The sequence below is a fragment of the Phalacrocorax aristotelis genome, chromosome 2 (genome assembly GCF_949628215.1).
Source record: "Phalacrocorax aristotelis chromosome 2, bGulAri2.1, whole genome shotgun sequence".
In the NCBI taxonomy this organism is placed as follows: Eukaryota; Metazoa; Chordata; class Aves; order Suliformes; family Phalacrocoracidae; genus Phalacrocorax; species Phalacrocorax aristotelis.
This window is the reverse complement of record NC_134277.1, coordinates 57383662-57407433: the sequence shown is the minus strand read 5'-3', so window position 1 is coordinate 57407433 and position 23772 is coordinate 57383662. Positions and strand designations below refer to the sequence as shown.

Below are 23772 nucleotides of genomic sequence, written 5' to 3'. Positions count from 1 at the left end.
ACGCTGCTAACTCAGGGCTGTCCTCACAGGGTGTAAGGACCATGAGCGTTAATTGATCTGAGGTTGTTCACTCTGATTTTTTGATTTGTGTTTTTAAACAAGTACATTCCGACATACATGCCCTTCATCTCGTTTCTCAGTGGTGGTGCTGGCTGTAAATGGGTGATGTAAAGGCTCGACTGCTTTTTGTCAGCAGCACTTAGTTCCCAAAGCAAGAGAAACACAGGCCAGAAGATAATCCTAAAAAACCAGCAAAAATGTGGTTATATCTAAAGCTGGTACTTTCACCCTCTGTCTGAGTAATAGGAAACAAAGAAGTTGTCTGTAAAGAAAAAGAAACTTGAAAAAATCACGAGCAAAGCCCAAGAGAGATTCGTAAAGAACAAGCAGTGTTAGGCAATTGAACCACTCTTTTCAAGGAATTAAAGAAATAATGGGTAGTGGGTGAAATACTGTTGTTCTAGCTCTTTGTTGGGACTTTTCACTGAAGGGGGTCAGAGTGTCTCAGAAAGGATATCTCCGTGTTAACAGTGACCAGACTGAGGCACAGGGAAGTGATGTAATTTGACTATGGCCCTTTTCCTTAAAAATATTTGCCTCAAAGCACTAACTCATATTGACTGGAATATTGACAATATGACATTCTCAAAAATAGGCTGAGTGAGCACTTAGGATAAATGTCGATATGGCAAATTAAGGGAACTCACCGTACTTTCCATCTTCAGTAATGATTTGAAACAAAAAGTACCCAGCATAGAAATGAAATATCGGAGAGAAACTCTGAGAAGCTGAAGGAGGACGAGAAAATGAGGAAGAAAACAGCTTAAAGTCAAGTATTTAGAAATGTCAAGAAGTAATAACCAAGAGCCTGTTTGTGTTGCCTTTACTTGGCTTGAGCAGTGCCCATTTCACCAGCAGTCCCTAGAAGTGGTAGGGTAGGTCACTGCCACATGATGAAGGCACCCTCTAATAGTGGGAAGATGAAAGGTAATGGTATTTAAGACTGTGTATAAGAAACACATATGCCTGCTCAAAAGAGAAATTTGCAGGAAGAGGTTATTTATATTATAAATTCCTAAGGCTGCCTCTTCCTAAACAGCGTCATGTCAGCCCACATGAAAACCTGATGCCCAAGAGTGCAGGGGTGACAACTATATATCTCTCCCAAGCTGGAAGAAACCCAGGGAGCAAAACCAAGCGACTGTGATTAATTTAGAACATGGACGTAGAGATTAAAGGATGCAATAAATGTATATTATCGAGTGGCCTGACAGCACATGTGATAACTGTCTGCTCATCTGCGAGAGCTTGAAGAGTGTAAACACCACAGAAGGAGAGTAATTGCTAAGGATGGTACAGAGAGAAGCTAAACAATTACGAATATTTGGATGAAATTTTTAAAAATCAGGTTGAACAGCAGGGAGAAAGAAATCTCTGAGTGTTCATCTGATTGTGCATCCCATAGAATCTGAACTGTTTTAAGATCTAAAAATAGACATAATTGATCTAATTATACTTTTCCCTCTCTAATTCCTATCATGCCATAAATTACTCATCAAAGCTGCTAAGTATAACCTATTTCCAAGTCTTTCACCCTGTGGTCCAGACCTTCAGCTGCTGGAAATCTGTTTAGCTACAGTGATTTTCATCGTGCTGTACTTGATAGCCAACTGTTTGAGGTTTGGCCTTTCAAATAGCTTTTAAACTTCGTTCTGGTACACAGAAGAGCACACAAGTCTCCAAAGCATCATTTAAACAAATAACATTTGCAGACTGACTTACGCTGCTGCTTTATAAAGCTTGTTGAATTACCCGACTTGTCTTTACTTGTTCCCACATCAAATCAGCAGCAATACGAGGACATTTCTAGATTTTTTTCCCTAGTTTCTAGCTTTCTGTTACCTCTCCTTAGCCACATTTACCTTTCCATCTTACAAATATTTGTCATTGCTGAGTTAGTGCATGCAGCTGACAGCAGGGAATTTGAATGCTTTCCTTGAGCTATGTTGAGCCATAGGGAATAATCAAGCTGTAGCATGGCAGCTCCTTGTTCCCACTGGTCAGGAAGCCCACGTTAAACCTCTGCTTAGGAGTAGTTTGGAGCTGCTGTGAGATTTCTCCTTTAGTTCTCTCCAGTGTGGATCAGGATTTAGCTCTTTTATAATCTTTTCATTTCCTTAGTTTCCACTTTGTAGCTCACCTTCGACCACTGGAATTTGCCGTGTGTTACAGGAACGGGTATGCACACGTACATAGGTACAAATTATTTGTGTATATATTGTGGTTATGCATCCAGTTACTTGCTGCTCGTAAAGGAGGAAATGCTGAGGATGTGATCCTTCATACACATGTGTAATCAAAGGTGGGAAGTATTCCAGAGCAGCTGGATAAAACCACTTGCCTGGGGTTGTTGAGAGTTAAACATGGATGCTTGTTTTGTTTTCCGTAATTCCTGTGGGGGGATTTTTAAGTGGTGGAGGATGCACTGATGCACGGTGGCATGAGAGGTTAGGGGGAGCAACAACAAAACAGCAAGCGTGTTGCAAGGCAGAAGCTGAATTATTTTTTTGCTGCAGAGTCCACTGGAGGTAGCGGAGGGAGGGATTTCTTTTGTCAGCTTCCTGGCAGAGGATAATTTGTCATTTTCTTGCGGAGACCACATTATTAAGTTTGTTAAGAAATGCTGCGTGGGATCCAGAGGTTATGAAAAAGATGAGCTATGCCATACCAAGAGCCAGCTGTTAGATGAAACAATTTTCCCTCCAAATAACATGGTGATGAGGCTAAGAGGTCTCATTGTCATCATCTTTTTCTGAAAGCATGGGCCGATATACAGATGCTGGCTATATGCAACTGTTTGTCATGTTCATGGGGGTTTTCTAAGGTTGCTGATAGGATGAAGCAGACAGTGTTGTTTGGGTGGAAGAAGCTACTGAGGTGGGATACTCCTGGTGCATTTCTACCAATTTGCTGTTTGTTCTTGGGCAAACTCTGCTGGTGGAGTGCCTTGGCTTTCTTCCTCTGAAAAATGTGTATCCTGGGGGGCTGTGGGGTGGCACTGCTGTGCCCACCCCGCTTACCAGGCAAGTTCATGACTGCACGATCAGGGCAGCACATGGAGTCCTTCCTTTGCTTACCGGTGAGTCCATCCTAGTGGAAACAGTCATTTGTAGTCACTGGGCTGTGATGAATCAGAAATTATGTTCTTAAAGAATTTGAGATTCCTCAGTCCAAGGTGTTTTATACATGCAATATATTTATTATCCTGCAAGGCTGTCTCTTACTACTTTTCTTTTTTCTTTTTCTGACGGTCAAACAGCAAGGAAGCACTGGAGTCAGCTTAGTGGACTTGAGGAAGTCAAGTTAGTATTCCAGAAGGCAGTCCTGCTCCTCAGACAGCAGAGTTGCAGTGACTGGGAGGAATAATAAAGCATTCAAACTGAAATCAATCCAGCAGTTGTTTAGCCAATACCTGCAGTAAATTTGGCATATTAAAGACCTCTCAGTGCCAGCTGATGAAATAATTTCCAGCCACTTTTCTTCCAGCACACAGATAACTGCTTGTCCTTCATGTGTTTGGCATGATGGTGGTTGTGGAACTGCTAAAAAAAATGAAGCATGTTCCCACAAGGTGTTTAAGTTTACAAACTAAAAAGCGGTAAAATAGATGGCAGGGATCTAAGATGCCCTGAAATCTTAATTTTCAGTTTTGCAAAGGTAGAAATTATTTTTCAGCTGTAACAAGAGGCACAGAGCTGGAGCTGTGCTCTGGTTTGTGAGGTTTGGCCTGGAACTCCTGTGGTTTATTTTTAAGGTCAGTGTATAGGCTGTGCAAGCATAAGCAGAGGGTAGGGAGGGGAAGTCTGATCATCATTAATACACCCAAACACATGGAAGGGATGTGATCTGATTGAAAATTGTGTTTTTCTCTGAAAGTGTTATATTTACTGGATGTTTTATAACAATTAACATTTAGTGTTACTGAAATGGAGAGGATATACCAACGAAAAATTCGTTTTCCCACTCTCTCTCTGTCCATTTCTTGGCTTGATCCATTTATTTGCTTTTTTTGGTTTTGTTTTGCCATGGCTTTTTCTTTTTCCTACTTAAAATCTCCTTCTTTGTGAAGTCAGAGAGTGAGTAGTTGTGTCCATGTCAACACGATGGTTGCTGCATTGGAAGTGAGTGCGTGCATGCACGCACGCATGGACACACACACACACGGAAAAGCCTCCTGAGATAACTGGCTGTAGCACATCTGTGGATCAGCCTGCAAATAAGCAGTGCTTCAGATGGCAACCAGCCACGCTGAAGCAGCAACCCCAGTCACCGTAGGGAGACTCTTCAAAGTGCACGAAGTTAAGTGCATGCATTAATGTGTGGCTGTGGCTCAGTCATTTTTCTTCCTGATTAAAGCCTCTGTATAAGCATACGTAGAGAACGTAACTCACCCCTTTCTGAAAGAGAACCGAAAACCCCCCCAAAGACAATGCATGCTCTTATTGAGCCCTAACGCAAGCTGTAATTAAACAGAAATCCAAAATAGGATCTTTGCTTGGCAAAAAAGAACCTAATTCTTGCCATAAAACCTGGCAATACCATTAAGTTCAGATCATCAGAAGCAAACGTACATGAAGAAACAGTGGTGCCCTTAGGGATTCTGCAAACCTGAATATTAGAAAATTCCCATCTGGTGATCAGCTTATGAACCAAAGGAAGTGTAGAAATTTGCTGGCAAGCTCTTCAAAACTGTTCTGCATATTGAAAAGACATTAGTGAGGAGGCTGTATTTTGCCTGATATTGTTTCTGTTACATCTGGTGTGAAAGCCTGGTACCACCAAGTTCAGCATCAAGACCATAGTGAATTTAAGCGGGAAGGGGGTTTCACCTCAAATGACGTTACATCTGAGATGGAATTTTGCACCTGGCTTAGTTCTGACATATAATTTGGTGAGCTGATGGTCCTGAAGACAAATCTGCTGAAACGTAACAAGGGCTTCCTGTGTTGGGCTTGAGTCCTGTGTTTGCTTGGCCCTGATCTCATGACCCAGGTGCAGGCATCAGGGCCACACTGGGCACGTTCAAGCTGATGCAGGCGTTTTCTACAGTAGCAAATGTTTTCTTGAGATGCTGAAAAATGCAGCCTGTCATTTCAGCAGCCGTCTTCTGCAAGGGTTTGGCAGGAATCACAAGGTGCTTGAGCAAGTCAGTTAGCTGAGGGCAGAGTGTTTCACTAGCCTTACCGTCACAGCCAAACTTTCCAAATGTAGTGATCCCCTAACTGAGTAAGGCTTATTTGAGAGACTACAGAGTCTGCAGAAAAGTTATCCTTAATTTCAGCAAGCTTTAGAGCAGCCTAACTTCTTTGCCGTTGTCTCAAGGTGTTAAACAGCACCTTTGAGCCAGCTGGCATTGTGCACCTTTCCACCAAGTCTTGCAGTGAATTGCTGCTGCCTGCTACATCTCTTCAGACTTCTGTTCAGGTTTGCTGTTCAGCAGCAAGGACCATACCTGTCATTTCTCCCAGATTCTTTCCCTTGATGCTGCTGCAGCAGAGCCCTAGGTTGCTGACTTTCAGAGAACAAGTGTAGGTCTCTTCTTTTTTCCTGTATGGGAGTGATTGTAATTTGAGAGAGATGATCCTATTCACTTTCTTTAAGAAGGCAAGAAAGATTCTTGAAGAAGAAATAAAAAGGCACATTTTACACAACAAAAAATCAGCATAAATTGACATATTTTCCAGAAAATCTCAGAGTGATAAAATGGATGAGTTTGTAGCATTTCAGGCAGTTGTATCCCCCATTTTGTTTCGAGGAGACCCAGTTAGCTATGCAGGAGACAGGAGAGCATCTAAAGGAAGCTTACAGTAGTAGGCAGCAGAGAATTCAGAAGGCAGCAACAGCCACCGAATTCAGCAATGCATGAGGAATGTGTTTGAGTGTATTTCCAGTGCCTTGGCATGTCCGTACAGGTTCTTGAAAATAGTGACATTTAAGCACAGGATTGGATACTGCTGCTGAATTGGAGCTGAGGGGTCCAAATACAGAGGCAGCATCTGTCTGTCTCAACTTCTGTATGGTACACTTACGTCAGGAAGTCTCTGCAAGGATGTAATTGAAGGATTGGTCGAGGAATTCTGTCTGTCGCAACTCCTGTACTGTACATTTAGGTCAGGAAGTATCTTCTTCCTGAAGAAGGTAGGTCTAGATTCAATTCCAGCCAGTGAGTAGTCTCACTCATTCTTTACTCAGCTACAGCATAAATAATAGTAGCAAAATGTGCCTGTAACCTTCTGATTGTGCCTTTAATGAAATAGTTACTGGGTGGGATATGAAAAAGCAATGTGAAACTGGCTACAGCCCGAGTTACTGCTTTGCAGACTTCTTACTATGTATTTCCATATAAATGCATGTCAACCAATTACATTTTTATGGAGTTTCAAGTGAATTCCAAGTGAAGCCCTGGATGATGGGTGCTTTGGCAGGTCTCTGTTTGATCTAAGAGTCTTTCCATATACATATTCAACGCTCTTCAAAGTGGAGTGGTTTTGGACCCCAAGCATGTAGAATTTACTGCCCTCCTCTGCACTGAGGGCTGACCCAAACATGGCAGAATTTGAATTCCCTCAGTAAAATTGACTCCACTAGTTCTGCATATTATTCTCCCTGTCTGCCATTTAGCATGTTAGTCTGCTGACAGTAGAGTACACAGCACTTAGCAGCTGGTTTGTGGAACCATCAGTCAGGAAATTATATGATAAATAGGAGGTAGCCAGGTTTAGTGGCACTTTATTCTGCTTCAGCAGTTTTAGCCTGACTTTGGAAAAGTCATCATGTGGTTTTTCTTAAGGGTTGCAACAGGAGATGGTTACAGTGGAGTAACTTATTACACATACACTTGAGTTATGATGTTCACCAGCTGTATTGCTCATGTGTAAATAATAAACTGTGAGATGGATAATTATGTTGGGTTTTGATATGCAGCTCTGCTCCAGTCGGCACAGGGCTGACAGAAACAGCTCCCTGTGCTGTGATGGTATAAGGCTGTTTGCCAGATGGAAACTGCAAATAAGATGCAACCAAGATATACAAAGGAGCTTAATGTGAGAGGACTTAAAAAGGTGTTCTTGGAGATTTATACCCCATGTATTAAATACAACTTGTTGGTTCTCTGTGCTGCGTAGGCCCCACAAAGGGGAATACCCTTTTATGGGTCATTTAATACTTGTTTTCCATTCCTCAGAGGAAGATAGATGATTGCATTCAGAAGGGTTAAATGGTGTTTCACTGCATAGATGTTGGGGCTGCTTTTAATGGGCAGTTGCTCAGGCTGGGTGAGGGTGGGATGGTGAAGGAGGCTAGTGTCCTGGGTGGGATTGCTTGCTTTGACCATGTGGAGCCCATACTGTCTGACATGAGTAAGGGTGACAAAATCTTGTGGTCTCACCTGTGCTTCTCAGACTCACTCTTCAGAGATGCATAGGGCAGAGTACTTGCCTGTGCATCTATGAGGGCATGACCGACTTCCTTCTTTGCTGAAAAAATGGTGGAAGTGTTTTTACGGTAACATGCAAGACACATGTTTTAAGCTCCTCTGTTCGGCTTACGCTGCTGTAGTCCAATACCAGCGAAGTAGGGAACAGGACAGGCAGAAAGATGCACTAAAACACACTTCTCATGCCCCTTTCCCCCTTCTCCACCTTGGTGGCTGGTGAAGAATGTGTTTCAGGAGGCGGCAGCAAGCATCCTCCACTGGATGATGACAGTGTGTTCACAGGGGTACCTGGTCATCTGTGACCCACCTTTACTTCTGCTGAAGCCCAGGAGTGCTCGGCATGGGGAGCGAAGCTGGTAACGGATTGCGTGCCAGGGTCCAGTTGGTGCAGCAGAACAAGAATTCAAGCTACTGCGAGTTTGAGCTCCCAGCTCTCAGTAGTAAGCCACAATTATTTTTCATTTATGGTGCCTAAGCCCTGAGTCAGGAAACGGCAAAAATGTGCTGTGGCTGATCATATGGTGATGATGTTTCACAAAATCAAGCCATGAAACTGGACAGGCCGTGTCAGATGTTTCCAGATTTTCCTGAAATACTGGGAATATTTCCTTAGAATTTATGTGATTTCCCCTTCATACCCTCTGTTTACTCCCTCAGGGCCATGTGGTGTGTTCCTCTCGTTCTTTCTCCCTTTTCAAAACATAATAATAAACCAACCCAACTTTTTTTTTAAACAATCCTAGTTGGCGTGAGGGAACTGCTTTCACAGATAACATAATCTAAGAGGAGGATTACATTTTGATGAATAGGAAAGGCAGGAAATACAAAGAGAAGATACCTTCCAGAGTCAGCAGGCAAAACCAAAATAGGCTTAGTTTTACTGCCAGTGCATAATTTTATAAATCCAGGATGTGATCTAATGTCAGTACTTCTCAGGTTTTGGTGTTGGATAAACACATGACTTCATCCAAAGTGGCAATTGGGTAATAATTGGGCAGGACTGGTTTGTTTCGTGCCATTGGAGATGCTCAGCACCTCGTTTGAATTTTGGGCGTTTGGGAGGCAGCAGTGAGCAGCACAGTTGGCAGTAACCCCCTTTAGGCACACAAATAGCACCAGTGTGCTGGTGCGAAGAGCTGTGGTCTGTGTGCGTCGTGTCCTCCGAAGCTGGGAGGTAGTCCTGCTGCAGAAGCACTGGGGAGCTGCGGCTGGACTCATGCTTGGCTCCTCAGGGCAGAGCCCTTGGGGGCAGCAGGGGTGCATTCCCCCTTTTGTCAGCCTCATTGCTGAGGCTCTCCAGAAGCAGCGGGGAACAGGAGCCCCAGCAGCTGCAAAAGCCCCAGTGCTGTGAAAGCCTTGGAGGAGACAGGGCTGGGGAGCTTATTGCAGCCGTGTGTCCCTGTGTCTCCAGCTGTGGGGGACAAAGAAAGCACCCCTCCTTTTTAAGAGCAGTGTATGAAATTAGTCTCCCTGTCCTCAGGCACATTCCTCCGGATGTGGCCATCCCTGTGACGCAGTTAAGCATCTCCAGTACAGCCTTTCCCAACTGCATTTCCCTTTTAACTCTGTTGTCTGATTTACTCCAGATAGTAATTTTTTCAGCATGCCGCTTCAGTTTTGCTTTCCATTGTAGGATTGTGTGTTACATCTCTGAGGATGTACTTTTTTTATTGTATTGTATCTCTGCTTAGGCTTTTCGTCCTGGGATTTTTATTTTTTTTGTGTACATGTTTTAATAAAAGATAAATAAATGAGGAATGCTTATGAAAGGCTTGATGGTCCTCTTGGTCTGACACTTCATATATGGGTACATAATTATTTATTAAAGACATCTTCACATCCCTTTCCATTTAAGCTACAAAAAGAGAATAATAAAATTAGTCAATACATACTCATGCAAACACCGAGGGCCAAACTCTCCTCTAAGACAGACCTGACTGACTGCAGCAGGGAAGTAGAATGCAACCCGTAAGTCGTAGTGGTGTTGACACATGCTTTTCAATATCTGCTCCATTTTTATGAATGTTGTTTTTAAAGTGTCATTGGAGATACTCAGATCTGGGAACCTCGCTTGTTTTTTCAGATCCGCCTCACCTCTTTCCAGCATTCCATCCTCCTGTACCAATTGATGCGAGACATCATGAGGGACGCTACCATTATGAACCATCTCCCATTCCTCCTCTGCATGTGTGAGTATTTGGTATTTCCCCTCACTTCAGCTGCCTGGAAGAATGGGCAAGTATACAAACCTTTAAAGCCAAGTACCTGGGGTGCTTTGCCAGTCTTGTTGGAGAGCGAGATTTACTTTTGGAAAGCATCAAGGTTATCTGTTCGTGAAGCAAAACCCAGGCCGGTGCCTGGGGAATTCCTGTTATAATAGGTGGCTGGCAAGTGTTACCTATATGTTTTGCTGATGTTTATTCTGTGTGCTGTTGCTCTATCAATACTAGAGTAAAAAGTGCTGAACTCTCTGAAATACAGTCAGACAAAACACATATTTTGTCTGTATTAAGTTTGGGCTTATTCATAGCTAAAATTTCCTCTAATGCCAAAGTTTTTAAAATTCTTTTTCTTCAGTGACTGCTAGGAAGCAAATTTTTGGTAAATTTTCATAGTCCCTGTTGTGTGCATGCACAGGCAATCATTTGATTGATGGGAACGTCACCCAAACAAAATGGCAAATGTGATAGAGCACATGGTTTACACAAAGATAAAAGAAATGAATACCAGTGATAACATGCATTAGAAAAGGGTGGTAGTGGTGAAATCCTGTAGAAATAAATATTATCTTATACTATATGGGGAGATGGCTATCAATATTGCTGAATAAAACAGCTGTTGCATCCAGAAAACTGCTGTATACCATTAAAAATGGATCCGAAAAGCAGGGCTTGGTACTTTGCTAAAAGGCTTGATATATACATTTAATCATATCTACTAATCACCTCTCATACTTAGAAAATACAAGAAGAAAAGCACAAGTAATACTTTGAAGAATAATGCTAGTTGTTTAGATGGCAGATTGCTTTGCTATGGCTATTAGTTACAGCTGTGTAATTACATATATGCAGAAGAAAAATGAAGTTGTTTTAAAACAAGTCCTCCTCTGTGAGCAGAATTAATTGATATTAACAATCCTAACTACATGCCCAAGTACACACACGATATTTTACTAACAGTTTTTTTGGGTCAGTCTTCTATTACTGAATTGTAATTTCAGAGCAAATTTGCCTGGAGGTAAGTAATAAATCTGTGTTGTAGTCGTCTTGGGCATTAGAGGAAAAGTGGGTATTTATAGAAGGAGGGAGTACAGAAACTTGTGATTTATTCCTCTGAGTTCCTCTGATGCATCACTGTTTACCCCATGGTCAACCCCGTCATAAAATATACTCAAACACATGCTTAAATTTGCTGCTAAAAACTGTTGCAAGCTGAAGGTGGCAGGCTCAGACAGAGTTATTACATGGTCATCCTGGATTTTGCAGTGCAGCGAATATTCTGCCTGGATGTTTTTGGGAGCTGGGAGGATAATCCTGCTAGTGGGGAATTTGCCTGAAGTGTTTTAACCTGGATCAGCAGAGCGACTGTCATCCAAAACCTGGGGACCACCTGTGAGCCTTCCTGGAGGCTTCTGGAACCCATGCCACGTGGGACGCTGCCTGGCTGCGTTTGCTGTGCTGAGCCCTCTCTGGAGCCTGAGTGCCATGAACACAGCCCACACTGTGGACACCCTGCACCCGCAGGCAGGGCTTTTGGGTGGTTAGACCACTGCTGCCTGCTTCAGGTGACAGTGGGAAATCGGGACTAGCAGCCTACACTGCTAGAAGTGCCAGGATTTCTGTGAGAGCCCCAAAAGATGTTGAAAATGTCTGCTTCATGCCTTATTTGGCATGCAGCAGTAGTCCCCTCTGATGCCGAAATCAATGTCCCTTTTACGGGAAGGTGCCGTGCGCCCCCAATCCCTGATGTACCCTGCGGTGCAGTGGTGATTCAGCCGGGCCCTGCAGAAGCTTGTTAAAGATGAGGAGATCTTAGCGAGATCTGATATGACTGCAGGCAGCTGCTTTAGAAACATAGTCTGGTATCAGCCCAAGCTTTAAACTGAAAATTTCCTTGATAGCAGCTGTTTATTTTTCCATTAACTTCTGTTGATTCCTCTGCTCATCTGGTTTGTGCTGCCATTGGAATGATGAGCTGCAGTGGACCCTTGGAGCTGTTGTGGTCAGTGTAATTAAATGTAAATATGCAATTAAGCAACTTAAAAAAAATATCTGTCAGACTCCGACAGCTTCTTTGTAGATGTTAAGGTTTCTCATGCTTTTGCAGTTTTCAGGAACATGTTTTAATGTACATATGAGGTAGACACCCAGCAGTGTTCTTACAAATTTTACAGAGCCTGGTGAGAATATCACTTAGGCATATTAGATTTAGGATTATTTGGAGCAATTACTTGAACTGCTCTCCTAACGCCCATTAAAAAAAAAAAATAAAGACGACTGACCTGGGTCTGAGAAGTTATTTGAGAATTCTGAGAGAAAATGGCAAGAACACCAGCAGGATACAAATGTTTACCCACAGCTTCATCAATGACTTAATTGTATGAGTGGTTTTCACCTCAGCTTCATAATACTCTCAAATATATGTGTGTGTGGAATATAAATTAAAAAAGGGCAAAAATTTGGCATCATTCCAGTTACCCAGGTTCCTAGAAATGTGTTCCAGGACCTGTCAAGCCTTAGTGAAATTCATTTAGATATAATACAAATACAGAAAAAATGTGGAGAGGGCCTTGTCCGCATGATGCCTACAACATGTGCACGTAATTTTGAACAATGGCCAAGTGAAAAAGAAAAAAGAAAGGGGGTATTTTTAAGGTGTTACAGGGACCTTACATACTTTCAGCTCTAAAGATTTCTATGTATAATTGCTGATGGGCAGAACCGTTGTATCCCAAATTTCAGCCTGGAGCCAAATTTTATAACTGAGTTATAAACCCCTAAAATAAGGGTTTATGTTTATGATGGAATTGCTGACAGATGCTTATGTATAGCAGGACTAGCAGGCATTGCTGTAATTATGCTATCGTATCCTATCATTAAAGATTTCAATTGAAAGAGGTTTATAAATTGCTCCTCTTCTTAGATAAACCACCCTACATTAAGGCATCAACGATATGGTGCAGAATTAAATTAAAATCTCATAAAATGAAATATGTTCTGTATTAGCTGTTTGACACTTAATTTGCCTCTGAATGAGTAGAGGAAATCACAAATTAACCTGCCTTTGTTTTTCCAGCCATGGCTTATTAGGTGTTAGAACAACTGCAATTACAGCCCAATAATAACCCCCAACCCTTATGAATATGTACTGAAATGTGTCACTTTGTGTTACCGAAACCTGTTTGTTAGGACTGTGTAGTTATCCTGGAATTTCTACAGTACATCTTTGGTTTATACTAAAGGGAAGATGTATGAAACTTAAGTTTTTCTTTAACAGCAACATATGAACGGAGTAACTGGAGCTGGAGCTTGTGTTTTCTGTTTTTTTTTTGTTTGTTTTTGTTTTGTTGTTTTTTTTCAAATTCAAGGCATGAATCTTAGTTTTAAAAACTATTCCAGTAAACTGTAATTCAGTTTTGCTACTTTTCATTGAACTAGCAAGTTAAATTATTTGTTACACATCATATGTTTGAAACCTACCAAAAGAAGCATGGCTTTAGTAATCCCACTTGCTGTTTTTCTTTGTTGTTGTTTTTGTCTAGTTCTTTCTTAATTTTCAAAATTGATTTCTAAAGTAAGGTACTAAAGTAAAAACTGAAGCTAAACTAGGTTTTGGTCCTTGGCGTTTACTAGACCATCCAGTAGGCTGTGATGCCTTCTCTGGTCAGTATGCAGTGATTCAAAATCATGCCGCTGATTTATTTGAACATAAATTAATACTTTGAGAATGCTATTTTATTTTTCTCCACAAGAACCAAACCATAACCTTTTACTGTTGGCTAACTCTTGCAGTTGCCTGATGACTTTGTTGACATTGGCTTTGTTGGAATGAGAGTTGTTAGCAGTGAGCAGAGGAAGAATACAGGCGTCTTGGCTGTTTTTGTGACAGTGCAAGTGTAAATAAATTTGTAGCCCCACAACTTTTAAAATCTGACTTGGCCAGAATGAGAGTTTCTATTTATTAATTTTTTAAAAAAGAAAAAAGCTCCTAAGGCAGAAGCAAACTTCTACTGACGGATTTAACTGCAGCAATTTGGGAAGTTAGTGTTCTTGGTCATTCATTTGTTCCCACACCTTTACCAAGTTGTGTTTAATAGGTTGCTCCCAATCTGCTTCATTACAAAGTTGGGTTGGACAGCCTTTGAAGGTGACCTCCCCTTAGTATTTCGAGGTGCTGTTAACGCAGTGTGAAGGAAGCACGCTCCTGCAGATGTGGGGCAGGGGACGACTGCCAGGTGGCAGTATCAGGAATGGCCTCCAGGGTGATGGCCAGAGCGCTTAATGGACATGTCATAAGAGGCTAGTAGGAAGTTAAAGTTTCAGGGCTGAACATCCTACGAGTTATACCATGTGTGCTCCCAAAACATTCATCCATTTAGTCTCTATCTTGGTTTCTCTTGCCATCTCGTTTTACGTTAGCCCTAGACTATGAGTAAGGGAGTGTGAGCAGGTAAATCTAAGGGAATGTGCACTGATGTTATCCATATGCTTACGGCCGGGGAGGGTGCCCTTGCAAAGAGGAGGCTGCAAGGTAAAGCTGCTGTCTTGTAGTTTCCTAGGATCAACAATACTCCAAGCTCCTTTTTTTCCAACTGGTGATTGAGGCTAGCGGCGTCTGAGCTTGGCAGTCTTACACCCTGAAATGGTGCACATGCAGCTGAGTGTGCATGTGCCTAACATGAATGCCTTGAACAGATATTTTGAACTGTGTGGATGCACCAGTACTAAAGCAAAGCATGTGTTTTGCTTAGAGTCAGCTTCAAGTTGATAAAAAGAAAGTCCAATTCTTGGATATGTTATTTCATATCTAATTTATACAGACATCACTTACACAAGGGTGAAAAGGAAAGGAAAGTCAGGCCCAGATGCTCAGCTTTCATCAGTCTCTGATTTTGGACCACGCAGTATAATGGGGGATGTCCAAATGCAAGAAGATTAAAGCATGGGCTCTGCAAAATATACTTGATTATATGAGGGAAACTGCTTGCTATACATTTGATAGGATGTTTAGGTTTCACCGACATTTTGATTTTTCCTTTGGGTTTTCATTCCTAAGCTCTCATTTCTTTTAAAAATCATAGTATTTAAGCATCTTAAATCTTTTACCTGCTGCTTTACCTCAGTGTACCTCTAAGCTGGAAACTTGGCAAGGAGTCTGTCAGCCTGTCAGAGCATTCATTAATCCTTTCACAGTGGAAAGGAGAGCCCCACCCAGTGTGAAAAACATCACTCGTTGAATTGGCTTTAATTACTGTAAGACTTGGAACAGGTTTTATGGTTTAGCCAGGAGCCATCAAAGAAGAAAGACTGTTAAGCTCTTGGGACCTGAAAAGATGACTGTAGTTACAGCTTTCCAAAATCATCCATGAAAGTATTTTCTGTAAGCAGGGAGCAATCTTGTATTAAATGGGAAGCACCCCAAGAAACCTGCCCCTGGAAGAGAAGTGCAGCACCAAGAATAAGCAGCTGCTAATAGCCTGGAGGATTTTTGTAGTGAGACTCTGAGAAGGAAGCAGCATGGTCTGGTGCTCCTTAAGGTTATTCAGAGTTTGTTATATCATAGAATCATTTAGGTTGGAAAAGACCTTTAAGGTTATTGAGTCCAACTGTAAATATGCCATGGAAATGCATGTTGTATGCTCTGCAAGCGACATGTATGCCTCTTTCTTAGTGACAGAGCAGCATGGTGATGGTAATTCACAGAAGTAAAACAGCAGGGCCCGATGCCCGCACGTAAACTTCAGCAGGTAGTTTTCATTCAGTGCCAGGCCTTTCACAAAGTGGTGAAGAGGAAGCCTAAGTCTAGACCAGAACTGCAATCTCTCACTCAGTATATAGTGTTGCATAATTTAAAATAGTGAATCAGTGTTTTGTTTAGCTGTTGGTACTTGTTTAGTAATATTTACCTTAAGACTTGCAGATCATAAATTCTCCATTGTAAGTACACTTGCGGAGTAGCTTCAGAAACAGACTGTGTTTTTAAGAACAGTCTGAAACTGGGAAGAGTTTGGAAAGCAAATTATTGATGGCATATATCAAATGGCAGAAAAAAAAGATATGTAATTCTCTTAAATTTTTTTATTCTGAGACACTCGAAAGAAAAAAAATTAGGTAAAAATAGGTATTTTTGAATGTAGCTGTTCTACATAAGTTTAGTTATATTGCTTTATTTAGGTAAGCTGTAGTCAAAAGTTTCTGCACCCTCAATTCAAGTCTTACATTTCTCACAGATTTGTTCTTTTCCTACTACGAAGAATATCTTATTTAAAAGTTCATTTCTGCTGGCAAATAAATTCTAGATCAAATAAGGATTCGCTGCTAAAAATCATCCCCGTTTTTAGCAAGCACATTTACATGAAAGTCAACAGAATTGCCTCTGAGCACAGCAGAGTACATTTGGTTCACATCATTCATCTGTTTCTGTGGCGGATAATACTTTGTGACATAATCATTTTCTCTGGAGTAGCTAATTGTAATGCCAAGGACCTACAGATTTATAAAGGAGAAACAATAGCAGCAGATAAATATTGCGTTAACAGAGGCTCTTTGTTCTTCTCGTACAGCCAGCTTGATTTTGGGATGGTTGGAGGAGTTACAGCAATTGAAATATGAGGAAAATTTTGGTGAGGTTTTTGGTGTAGAGAGAAAAGCTTGTAAAATTCAATGGTTTGGTTTGTTAAAAATCCTTTGGTAGAAACTTCCCGCAAGTCTTCTGTTCATTCCCTCCCCCCCGAGAAAAGCGCTCGAGAGGCAGCAGCCCCCAGCCTTAATGAAAAAGGCGAGCTTTCACCGGCGGGCTGCTGGCTGACCACCTCTCATTGTACGGTCACTCGGTAGCAGCAACAACTCGCAGGGCAACTTCCTGGGGCGATATGGAGGGAGGAAAAAGAGGGGAAAGCCCCCAGTGGTCCTCAGGAACACTCATCCACTGGTCTGAAGGGAGTCAGTTGCCTGAGCCCCACCTGAGAGGCAGAGTGGCACAGGCTCATCTGGTGGCATGCAAATCTAGTGAGAGGGATTCTTGAAGAGGTTTGTATGGATTATGTTGTTGCAGACAAACAGCTCCTAGGTTTATCAGCAGTGAGGTCTCTATCGGCACTGGACAGCGTTGCCACTTCTCTGATTTACCCCATCTGGGCAGTTAGCGGTGCTTAGACGAATTCTCAGCTGCCAGGGAGAAGTGGTTCCCTAAGGCAGACTTTTGAACCAGCATGAATTAAGAGATGATGGAAGCAAAATGAATGGCCAGGAAAGTCATGCCTCGGGACACTGTGTTGTATGTAACATTTTTCTGTAGACTGAGCAATAACAAGGCATGACTTTGAGCTTTTGAGGCGCTCCCTGTGTGCAGACGTGTATACAAGTGTGCTTATTTGTGTGTGTGTGCATGCATCCTGTTTACAAAATAGGGTGACTATCTTTGCTTGCATTTATCATGGACTGAGTAACTCTAGATCTTTACAGTTAAAACTAATAGAGGGATCAACACAGAGTCTGAGAAAGATGGAAAATTAGAGGGAAAAGGTGAACAAAACAAATAGGAAAAATATTCATGGGCAAAACCATTGAGAACATGTGGATCATTACCTTAATTTGACATTTAACCAAAAGTACATGGAATAGCTGCAATGCTAGAGTCCTGCTGCTTGAAATTTCTATTATCTCATGCTGTTATCAGCTGCAAAGAATGCAAGCTCTAAATATAGTGCACATTCAGAGGCTCTGAGCCTGTGGTTTCTTGGACAAAATTCCAGTGTTCTTTGTGCTGTAGTCAGCATTATTAGTTGAGTGAGCAGATATTGACTGTGTTATTCACGTGCAGTGAACCAGAAGCAAGCCAACTCTATAGAGGCTGCTGTCAAACTTGTTGCAGTGGCCTGTGAGGTACTGGACTGTGACAGACTCCTTTTTTTTTTTTTTTAGTACAATTCTTCCACTCATGTTAAATCTTGCTTCAAAGAGAGCTGAAATGTTACAATCTCTGCGTTCTTTATGTCTGTCTTTCTCTTTTTTTTTTTTGCTTTCATTTTAGAAATGTACTGGTGAGATTTCTGTGTTGTGAATTGGAAGTCCATAAAGTGAGAGTAGGTATAAACCGGATGAAAGGCAAGCAATGAGTACATCTGCAATGTAGGAGCACAGAGCATCTTCATCATGCTCTCATACAATCTTTCCCTGACTTAGATTCTCTCCTTCCCCAACTAAAGCATCATGTCCTATACTCTTGGAGTATGGATTGACTTTAGTTCATAATTTCTTTCCAAAGAAAGGAAAGCCAGAAGTTAAATAACACCTTGTTTCCCTTTTTGTCAGCCCTTACTCAACCCACTATATTTTTATATATATCTGTGTGTGTATGTATATGTCTATATTTGTTTGCATATTTGTAACAGAAAGCAGGCTCTAGAGCTGGTGTTGGCTGGGCTTCTGAGATGCAGGAGACTAAATGGCTGGCCCTTGCATATTCTCTATTATATAATGCCAGGAAAAAAGAAGACCCTAAATCCACCCGAAGGAATGTGTGCAATGGGTGTTTTATCTGTGCGCCTCAGGGTAAGCTGGGCCAACATTTCTGACTGTTGTTATCGATTAATAGAGGAAACAATTTAAAGAAAAATGGTATGCTGCTTGTTTTTTGCTCTTAGGATGCTTTACATGACCAAGGAAGGACTTGGGACCTTTTTTAGAAGCAGCTTTTCATTGAAGCTGGGCCCTATGAAGTTGCCATTAAAGACCAGGCAAGAATATATTGCTCAGTCCTTTGCAGCACTGAATGTGTAGGTCTGATCCTGCAATAGGTTATGACTGCATTTATAGTTAACTTTACAAGATTATTGGAAATTTTCTGGAGATCCCACAGAGGTTAGACACAGAGGCAAAACGTCCTGGAGCCTGTGTGCCAGGAATACAGTGCTTCCGAAGGAACAAACTGACCTGTCGTCTTCTTGAAAGCATTATTTAAGAGGTGCTGTGATCCATTGGTGTTAAGGATCAACAGAAAATTAGGGAGTATTTCGTGTGAGGGAGAATCTCTAAACATATCAGATTTAAGTGGCTATCTCCTTTAGGGTACACATCTTTCAGTCCTGCATTTCCTGTTGAAATTCAGCCTGGATTTATCATGCTTTTTCCAGTGGCCTGTGGGAGAAAAGATTGATAGTCTAGTCCAGTTTATAGAGGCCACCGATGCAAATAGCCCCATTTAACAAAATTGTGGACAGATTTGCAGGAGGAGGTGTTTGGGGTGGGTGGGCAGGAGCTGAATGACCAGGGGCAATCAGGTGTTCTCTGCTTCACCCTGGAAGATCACTATCAGTGTACATCATCAAGACAGTACCAAGAAAGTGTAGCTGCCTCTGCTGTGGTTTGCCGTACTTGTTCCTCTCATGTCTTCCATGCTGACGTCTTTTGTGGGAACTGTGATTCTACTCCTGTGATTAGATTGAGTTACAAAGGTGCTGAGGTAGCAAATGTGTAGGTCATCCTCTGGTGTAGGTGAGTCCTGAGTTTGGCCAGTTTGTTCCCTTTTGTGGTTTTCATCTGCACACCTAGCTACCTATTTTGTTTAGGTAACTAATAATGCTTCCAGAATTTAGATAGTGTATTTACTTCAAAGACTTCAAAATGGAATTACTACTTCTCTAAAAAATGTGCAGCCAGAACACTCATTTGCTTTACACTTAATGCTTGTTTTTCACGTATTTCCCCCCACAGCCACATTAGAAGTGGTATTCCTACCCGTTTCTGGTTCTTGAGGTTGTTCAAAGTTACAGCTTTGCCCAGGGAATGCTTTTTCAACTCCCGTGTTGCACACAAGTACAGCAAGAACGTCGGTGTGAAGCCTTTGTCTCTTGCTTCTTCTGATGGCTGTGGTGTTCCAGCCATTATATATTCACCATTTGTGAGAACCGACTTGTAGGGAAGATTACGTAGCTCTACAATGGCTTTCAGTGCCTGCATGATCAAATAAAGAAGCTGGCCTGGTTGAGACAAAGCATCTTAGCCTAAGATGAGAACTGAGTGTTTTCCCACTCTGATTTAGTTGCACTCCAAGGCAGCCCCTGCACCTGGACCTTTGATACTGGCAGAGAAAATCTGAGAAGTGACTAATAACAGAATATCTTTCTTTCCCCCTCTTAACTTTGGTTTAGCAGCATTCACCTTTGATATAAGTTGTGCTTTATATAGCTGTGGATCCTACTGCCCTCATGGGTGTTGGTGCTGATCTGTGGCTTGCCTGGTATTTGCGGTGGTGCTTGGGGGATGGGAGAAGCTCGGAAGCGGTTGTGTTTTCATAGGGTCACTCCTTGACTCATAGTCGTCAGTATAGCATACCCAAGTACCATGCACCTGCTACTGTCACTGAGGTGCACGCTCAAAATTACTTTTCTTCCCCAAATCAACTGTAATGGATTTGTTGGGGGGGAGGGAGGCATTTCAGAAAATCATCTGTGTGTTTTATACAGGCATGCATATACAGAAATTTTTATACAGAAATTTCTGTACATCTGTGTAATTTTTTTTGCTGCAAGTAGTACTGTTAGGTGAGAAATTCTTGCTGGTACTCTCTCTGTTTCATATAATAGTCACTAGTCCTTGTGAATATTGATTTGGGGATGTCTGCTAATGTTAATACAGAAATGTGAAGCAAATCCAGCCATACTTCAACTGAAATGATTAATGCTGAACCTTCACATCACTGTTTCTGCTAGGACTGTAGTCCTTTAAAGTTAAAATTGTAGTCTAATGTTACCTTCACAACCAAATTTAGGTAGCAAGTGCAATATGAGAGACATTCAGTCACTGAACTTGTCTTTTGCTATTGCCAACTTGCTTTTGTTTTAAACTGTTAAGATGTTATTTTAGCATATAAAATTAGAATTGAAGGAAAGTTTTCTCTCTTTCCCCAGTCTCCGTTTTATAATATTGTGGACATGACTTACAGTAGGCACTGGAAATGAAAGCTGAGGAGTTTGTTTTGCTTTGGTTTTGAATTTGGAAAAAGAATGTTTCTTGGCATCACAGAATAGGCATTGAGGAGAGTGTTCATTTGAGGTAACGTGAGAGGCTTTTTGGGTGCTTTGCCAGGAGAAGGAGCGCCTGCCTTAGCAGGAGGAAGGAGTTAAGGGAAGAGGAGGAGCTGAAACGTGCTGAAACAATAGTGAGCATGGCGTTCTGCAGTGCGAGGTCGGGAAGGCTTAGAAAATCTTTGAATGAATGAAAAGAGGAGAGAGGTACTTAAGTACAAAAAGTGCAAAAAGCTTTATTCTCTAAAATGTAAAAACATTGGATTATGGGAGTAAAAAAATATTGTTTTTTGAGAGATGAGAGTATTTATGAAATCCATATATCAATTGATTTCAAAGTTTGATTTTACCGTCACGGGTCATACCCATCAGGAGAAACTTCCAATGAATACCACATGAGTTTTGTTGAGATTTAGGACTAACCTCAAGCTCTTCTTTCTGTTCAGGTAATCCCCCTGGTGGATGCAGTAACCTGGTCCTCATGCTGCAAGAGTGGATCCCAGTTAGCAATGCTTTTTTTCCACCGAGAGTATTGCTGCACATAGGCGGGAGCGCTCTTTGCATGCAGGCTGCATCCTTTTCTGATCTGTGAATGGTAGAGAAATCGGGAGTAATTGTAGAAACCATTTCAACCTCTTCTTAGCTTTATACCATTTTGGATGTTTTTCTTCTTCTCCCAGTCATGCATGCATGTAGGTATGTGCACTTTCTCTGTTGAAGGTTATTTTTTGAAGACCTTAAGGCATTTTCTGAGTGTTTTTGAACCAGTGTACCATTCACCGGTGTATTACTTGTATAGAGGTCGTCTTTGATGAGGTTTTTGTCATCTGCACCCACTGAAGTTTCTGTGTACTCAAGCATTAGAAAAGCCACTATTTGAGCGTCTTTGTTTTCTTTGTTGAACTGTTTATTTTGCTTTCTTCCCACACAGTTCCCTGGCCTCGCTCTGACAACTGCTTTTCTGCATGAATTACATTCCTCGGGGCCGCAAGTCTCCTAATTCTTCCAGTCGATTTGATTCCTGCCTGTGTGATTAGTCCTCTGCTCCAACACACAGTTGGTCTTTGCCAAGCAAACTGCTTGCTAAGTGCCTTTAACATGAAGACCTAACTACATTTTTTAACCTCATTAGTGTGTAGGGCACTACTTCATTCCAACTTAATAACATGGCCACTATTGAATCATCACTTGCTCTAAAACAGGTTACAAAAAGGTTACCTAAGTTGTCTGGTTTTCTTTTTGTATGACTGTGCTTTTGCTAGATAACAGTTTCTCTCAGCACATGTCCAGTTTTAGCATCTAAGTTGCTTTTTGAAAGGAGACCCATTGATTCTGCTCAGATAAATTTGTGATGCTGAGAAATTCCCTATTTGTATGTTAAAGAAATTCGGCACCTATTTGGAAATGGCAAATCTAAGTAGTGAAATCGGTAAGAAAATGTGGCATTGGGAGAAAAGAGGAAGAGGACTTGAGAGAGCTGATAATATTTTCCTACTTGTTTCAGCTTTAGAATTACAAAGATCTTGTCTTCACCAGTTTAAATGCAGGCTTCTCACCGTAACACTGAATATACAGCGATGTGGCCACAGCCTGCATTGGTTCACTTTGTCTCATGGGATCAATTTTTAGCTGAACATATCGTCACTGAAATTTAGATTTCAGTTGCAATTGCACGTATACAGGACTTCCAAATGTTGTAAAGGCAGTAAAAAAAAATAAAAGTTTCCTAAGAAGGCAGCGTCACCAGGGAGCTGAGGGAAGAAAGGAGGCATTGGGTCACATGCCACTTGTGATGGTGCATTTGTGCAGTTGCATAGCACAGCCACTCAGAGGGTGAGACTTCATGATTAATGGTGTTTATTCTTGACAGAAGCCTCCTTTATTTATCTGCAATACAGTTTAGTGATTTTATCAGTCACCTGAATGAAAAATATTCAGTCATACCAATATTGCAGTGTAAATTGAGTAGAGTCACTTTTTATTATATCTTTCAGCCTTATCATCTGCACAGTAATTTTCTAGCAGGGGTTTGATACAGAAAGGCTGGATTTAGCTGTACTTGACACAAAGCCTCTTCAATTTCCCCTAAAAGTTCAGGCTACTCTTAGAAATGTGTATAAATATATATATATAAAACCCTCTTATCCAAGCAATTTCAGGATTTGAAAGAGTAAAGATAAAATGTGCAAACCTGGATGTGAGAAATGTTGTTCATATGAAAACATCTAATAGCTCTGAAGCCACTAGTGAAATGCTCTTTAGTGTTTAAGCTTGTGGCTCAGTGCAGTTCTTTTTGCATGGCTACGTAGTCTGACTTTCTTCTAATCAATCATCATCCAACTCCAATCAGCATACAGGCAGAGCCTATCGTTCATCCTGGGTGTAATTTCAGAGTTGAAGACTATAATGGCCACATACAGCACATTAGTCACTGCGATAACAGCTAGTGGCACTCCTGAAGAAGGGGGAGGATGGGGGAGAAGGGGAATAAAATTCTTCTCATTCTCAGAGTGCATTAGTGAAATAGGAGCAAATGTTAAACAAATGTTTATTCAATTAGCTGACTTAACAGCATTAAGTGTGAGAAAGCTTCTGACGTTCCTTTGACTCTCTTTTTTGCAGAGGAGAAGGGGAAAAGGAAGGAAAGAAGGGGTGCATGAATGCCGTCAGGATTTATATATGCCCACATATTAATATGATGGTGCCGCTGTGGTTAAACACTTCAAGAGATGGCAGGCCTTGCCTGTAACCAAGAGGAGGCTAAAATTTGAATAGCAAATGAGACCACCTCTAGAGCATCAAAAGAGAATTGCAGAGCAGGGAAGTTTGCTGTAGGAATGCAGTGGGTAATTTCACTGTCCAGTCAGTTATTAATAACAACAGATGATGGGTATGCTGTAGACCTTTTAGATTTCCCTGCTGCACTTTGTGCTACAACATAGTTTGAAGAGGGAATGCTATGTGAAGGTCCATGGCAGTCTCTCTTCTAATACGTAGCAATGCTTTTCTAAGGCTTATTCGGGTAACACTT

The 23772-nt window shown here is 41.5% G+C and overlaps 1 protein-coding gene across 2 annotated transcripts in view; it reads left to right on the top strand.

The window, feature by feature from the left end:
• Positions 1-23772, top strand: part of GLI3 (GLI family zinc finger 3) — a 211396-nt gene that overhangs the window by 106087 nt on the left and 81537 nt on the right. For both annotated transcript variants that reach the window (XM_075083707.1, XM_075083708.1), the window contains one exon: positions 9579-9684. In XM_075083707.1, the coding sequence (XP_074939808.1) occupies positions 9579-9684 (106 nt within the window). The remainder of the gene's footprint in view (positions 1-9578; positions 9685-23772) is intronic.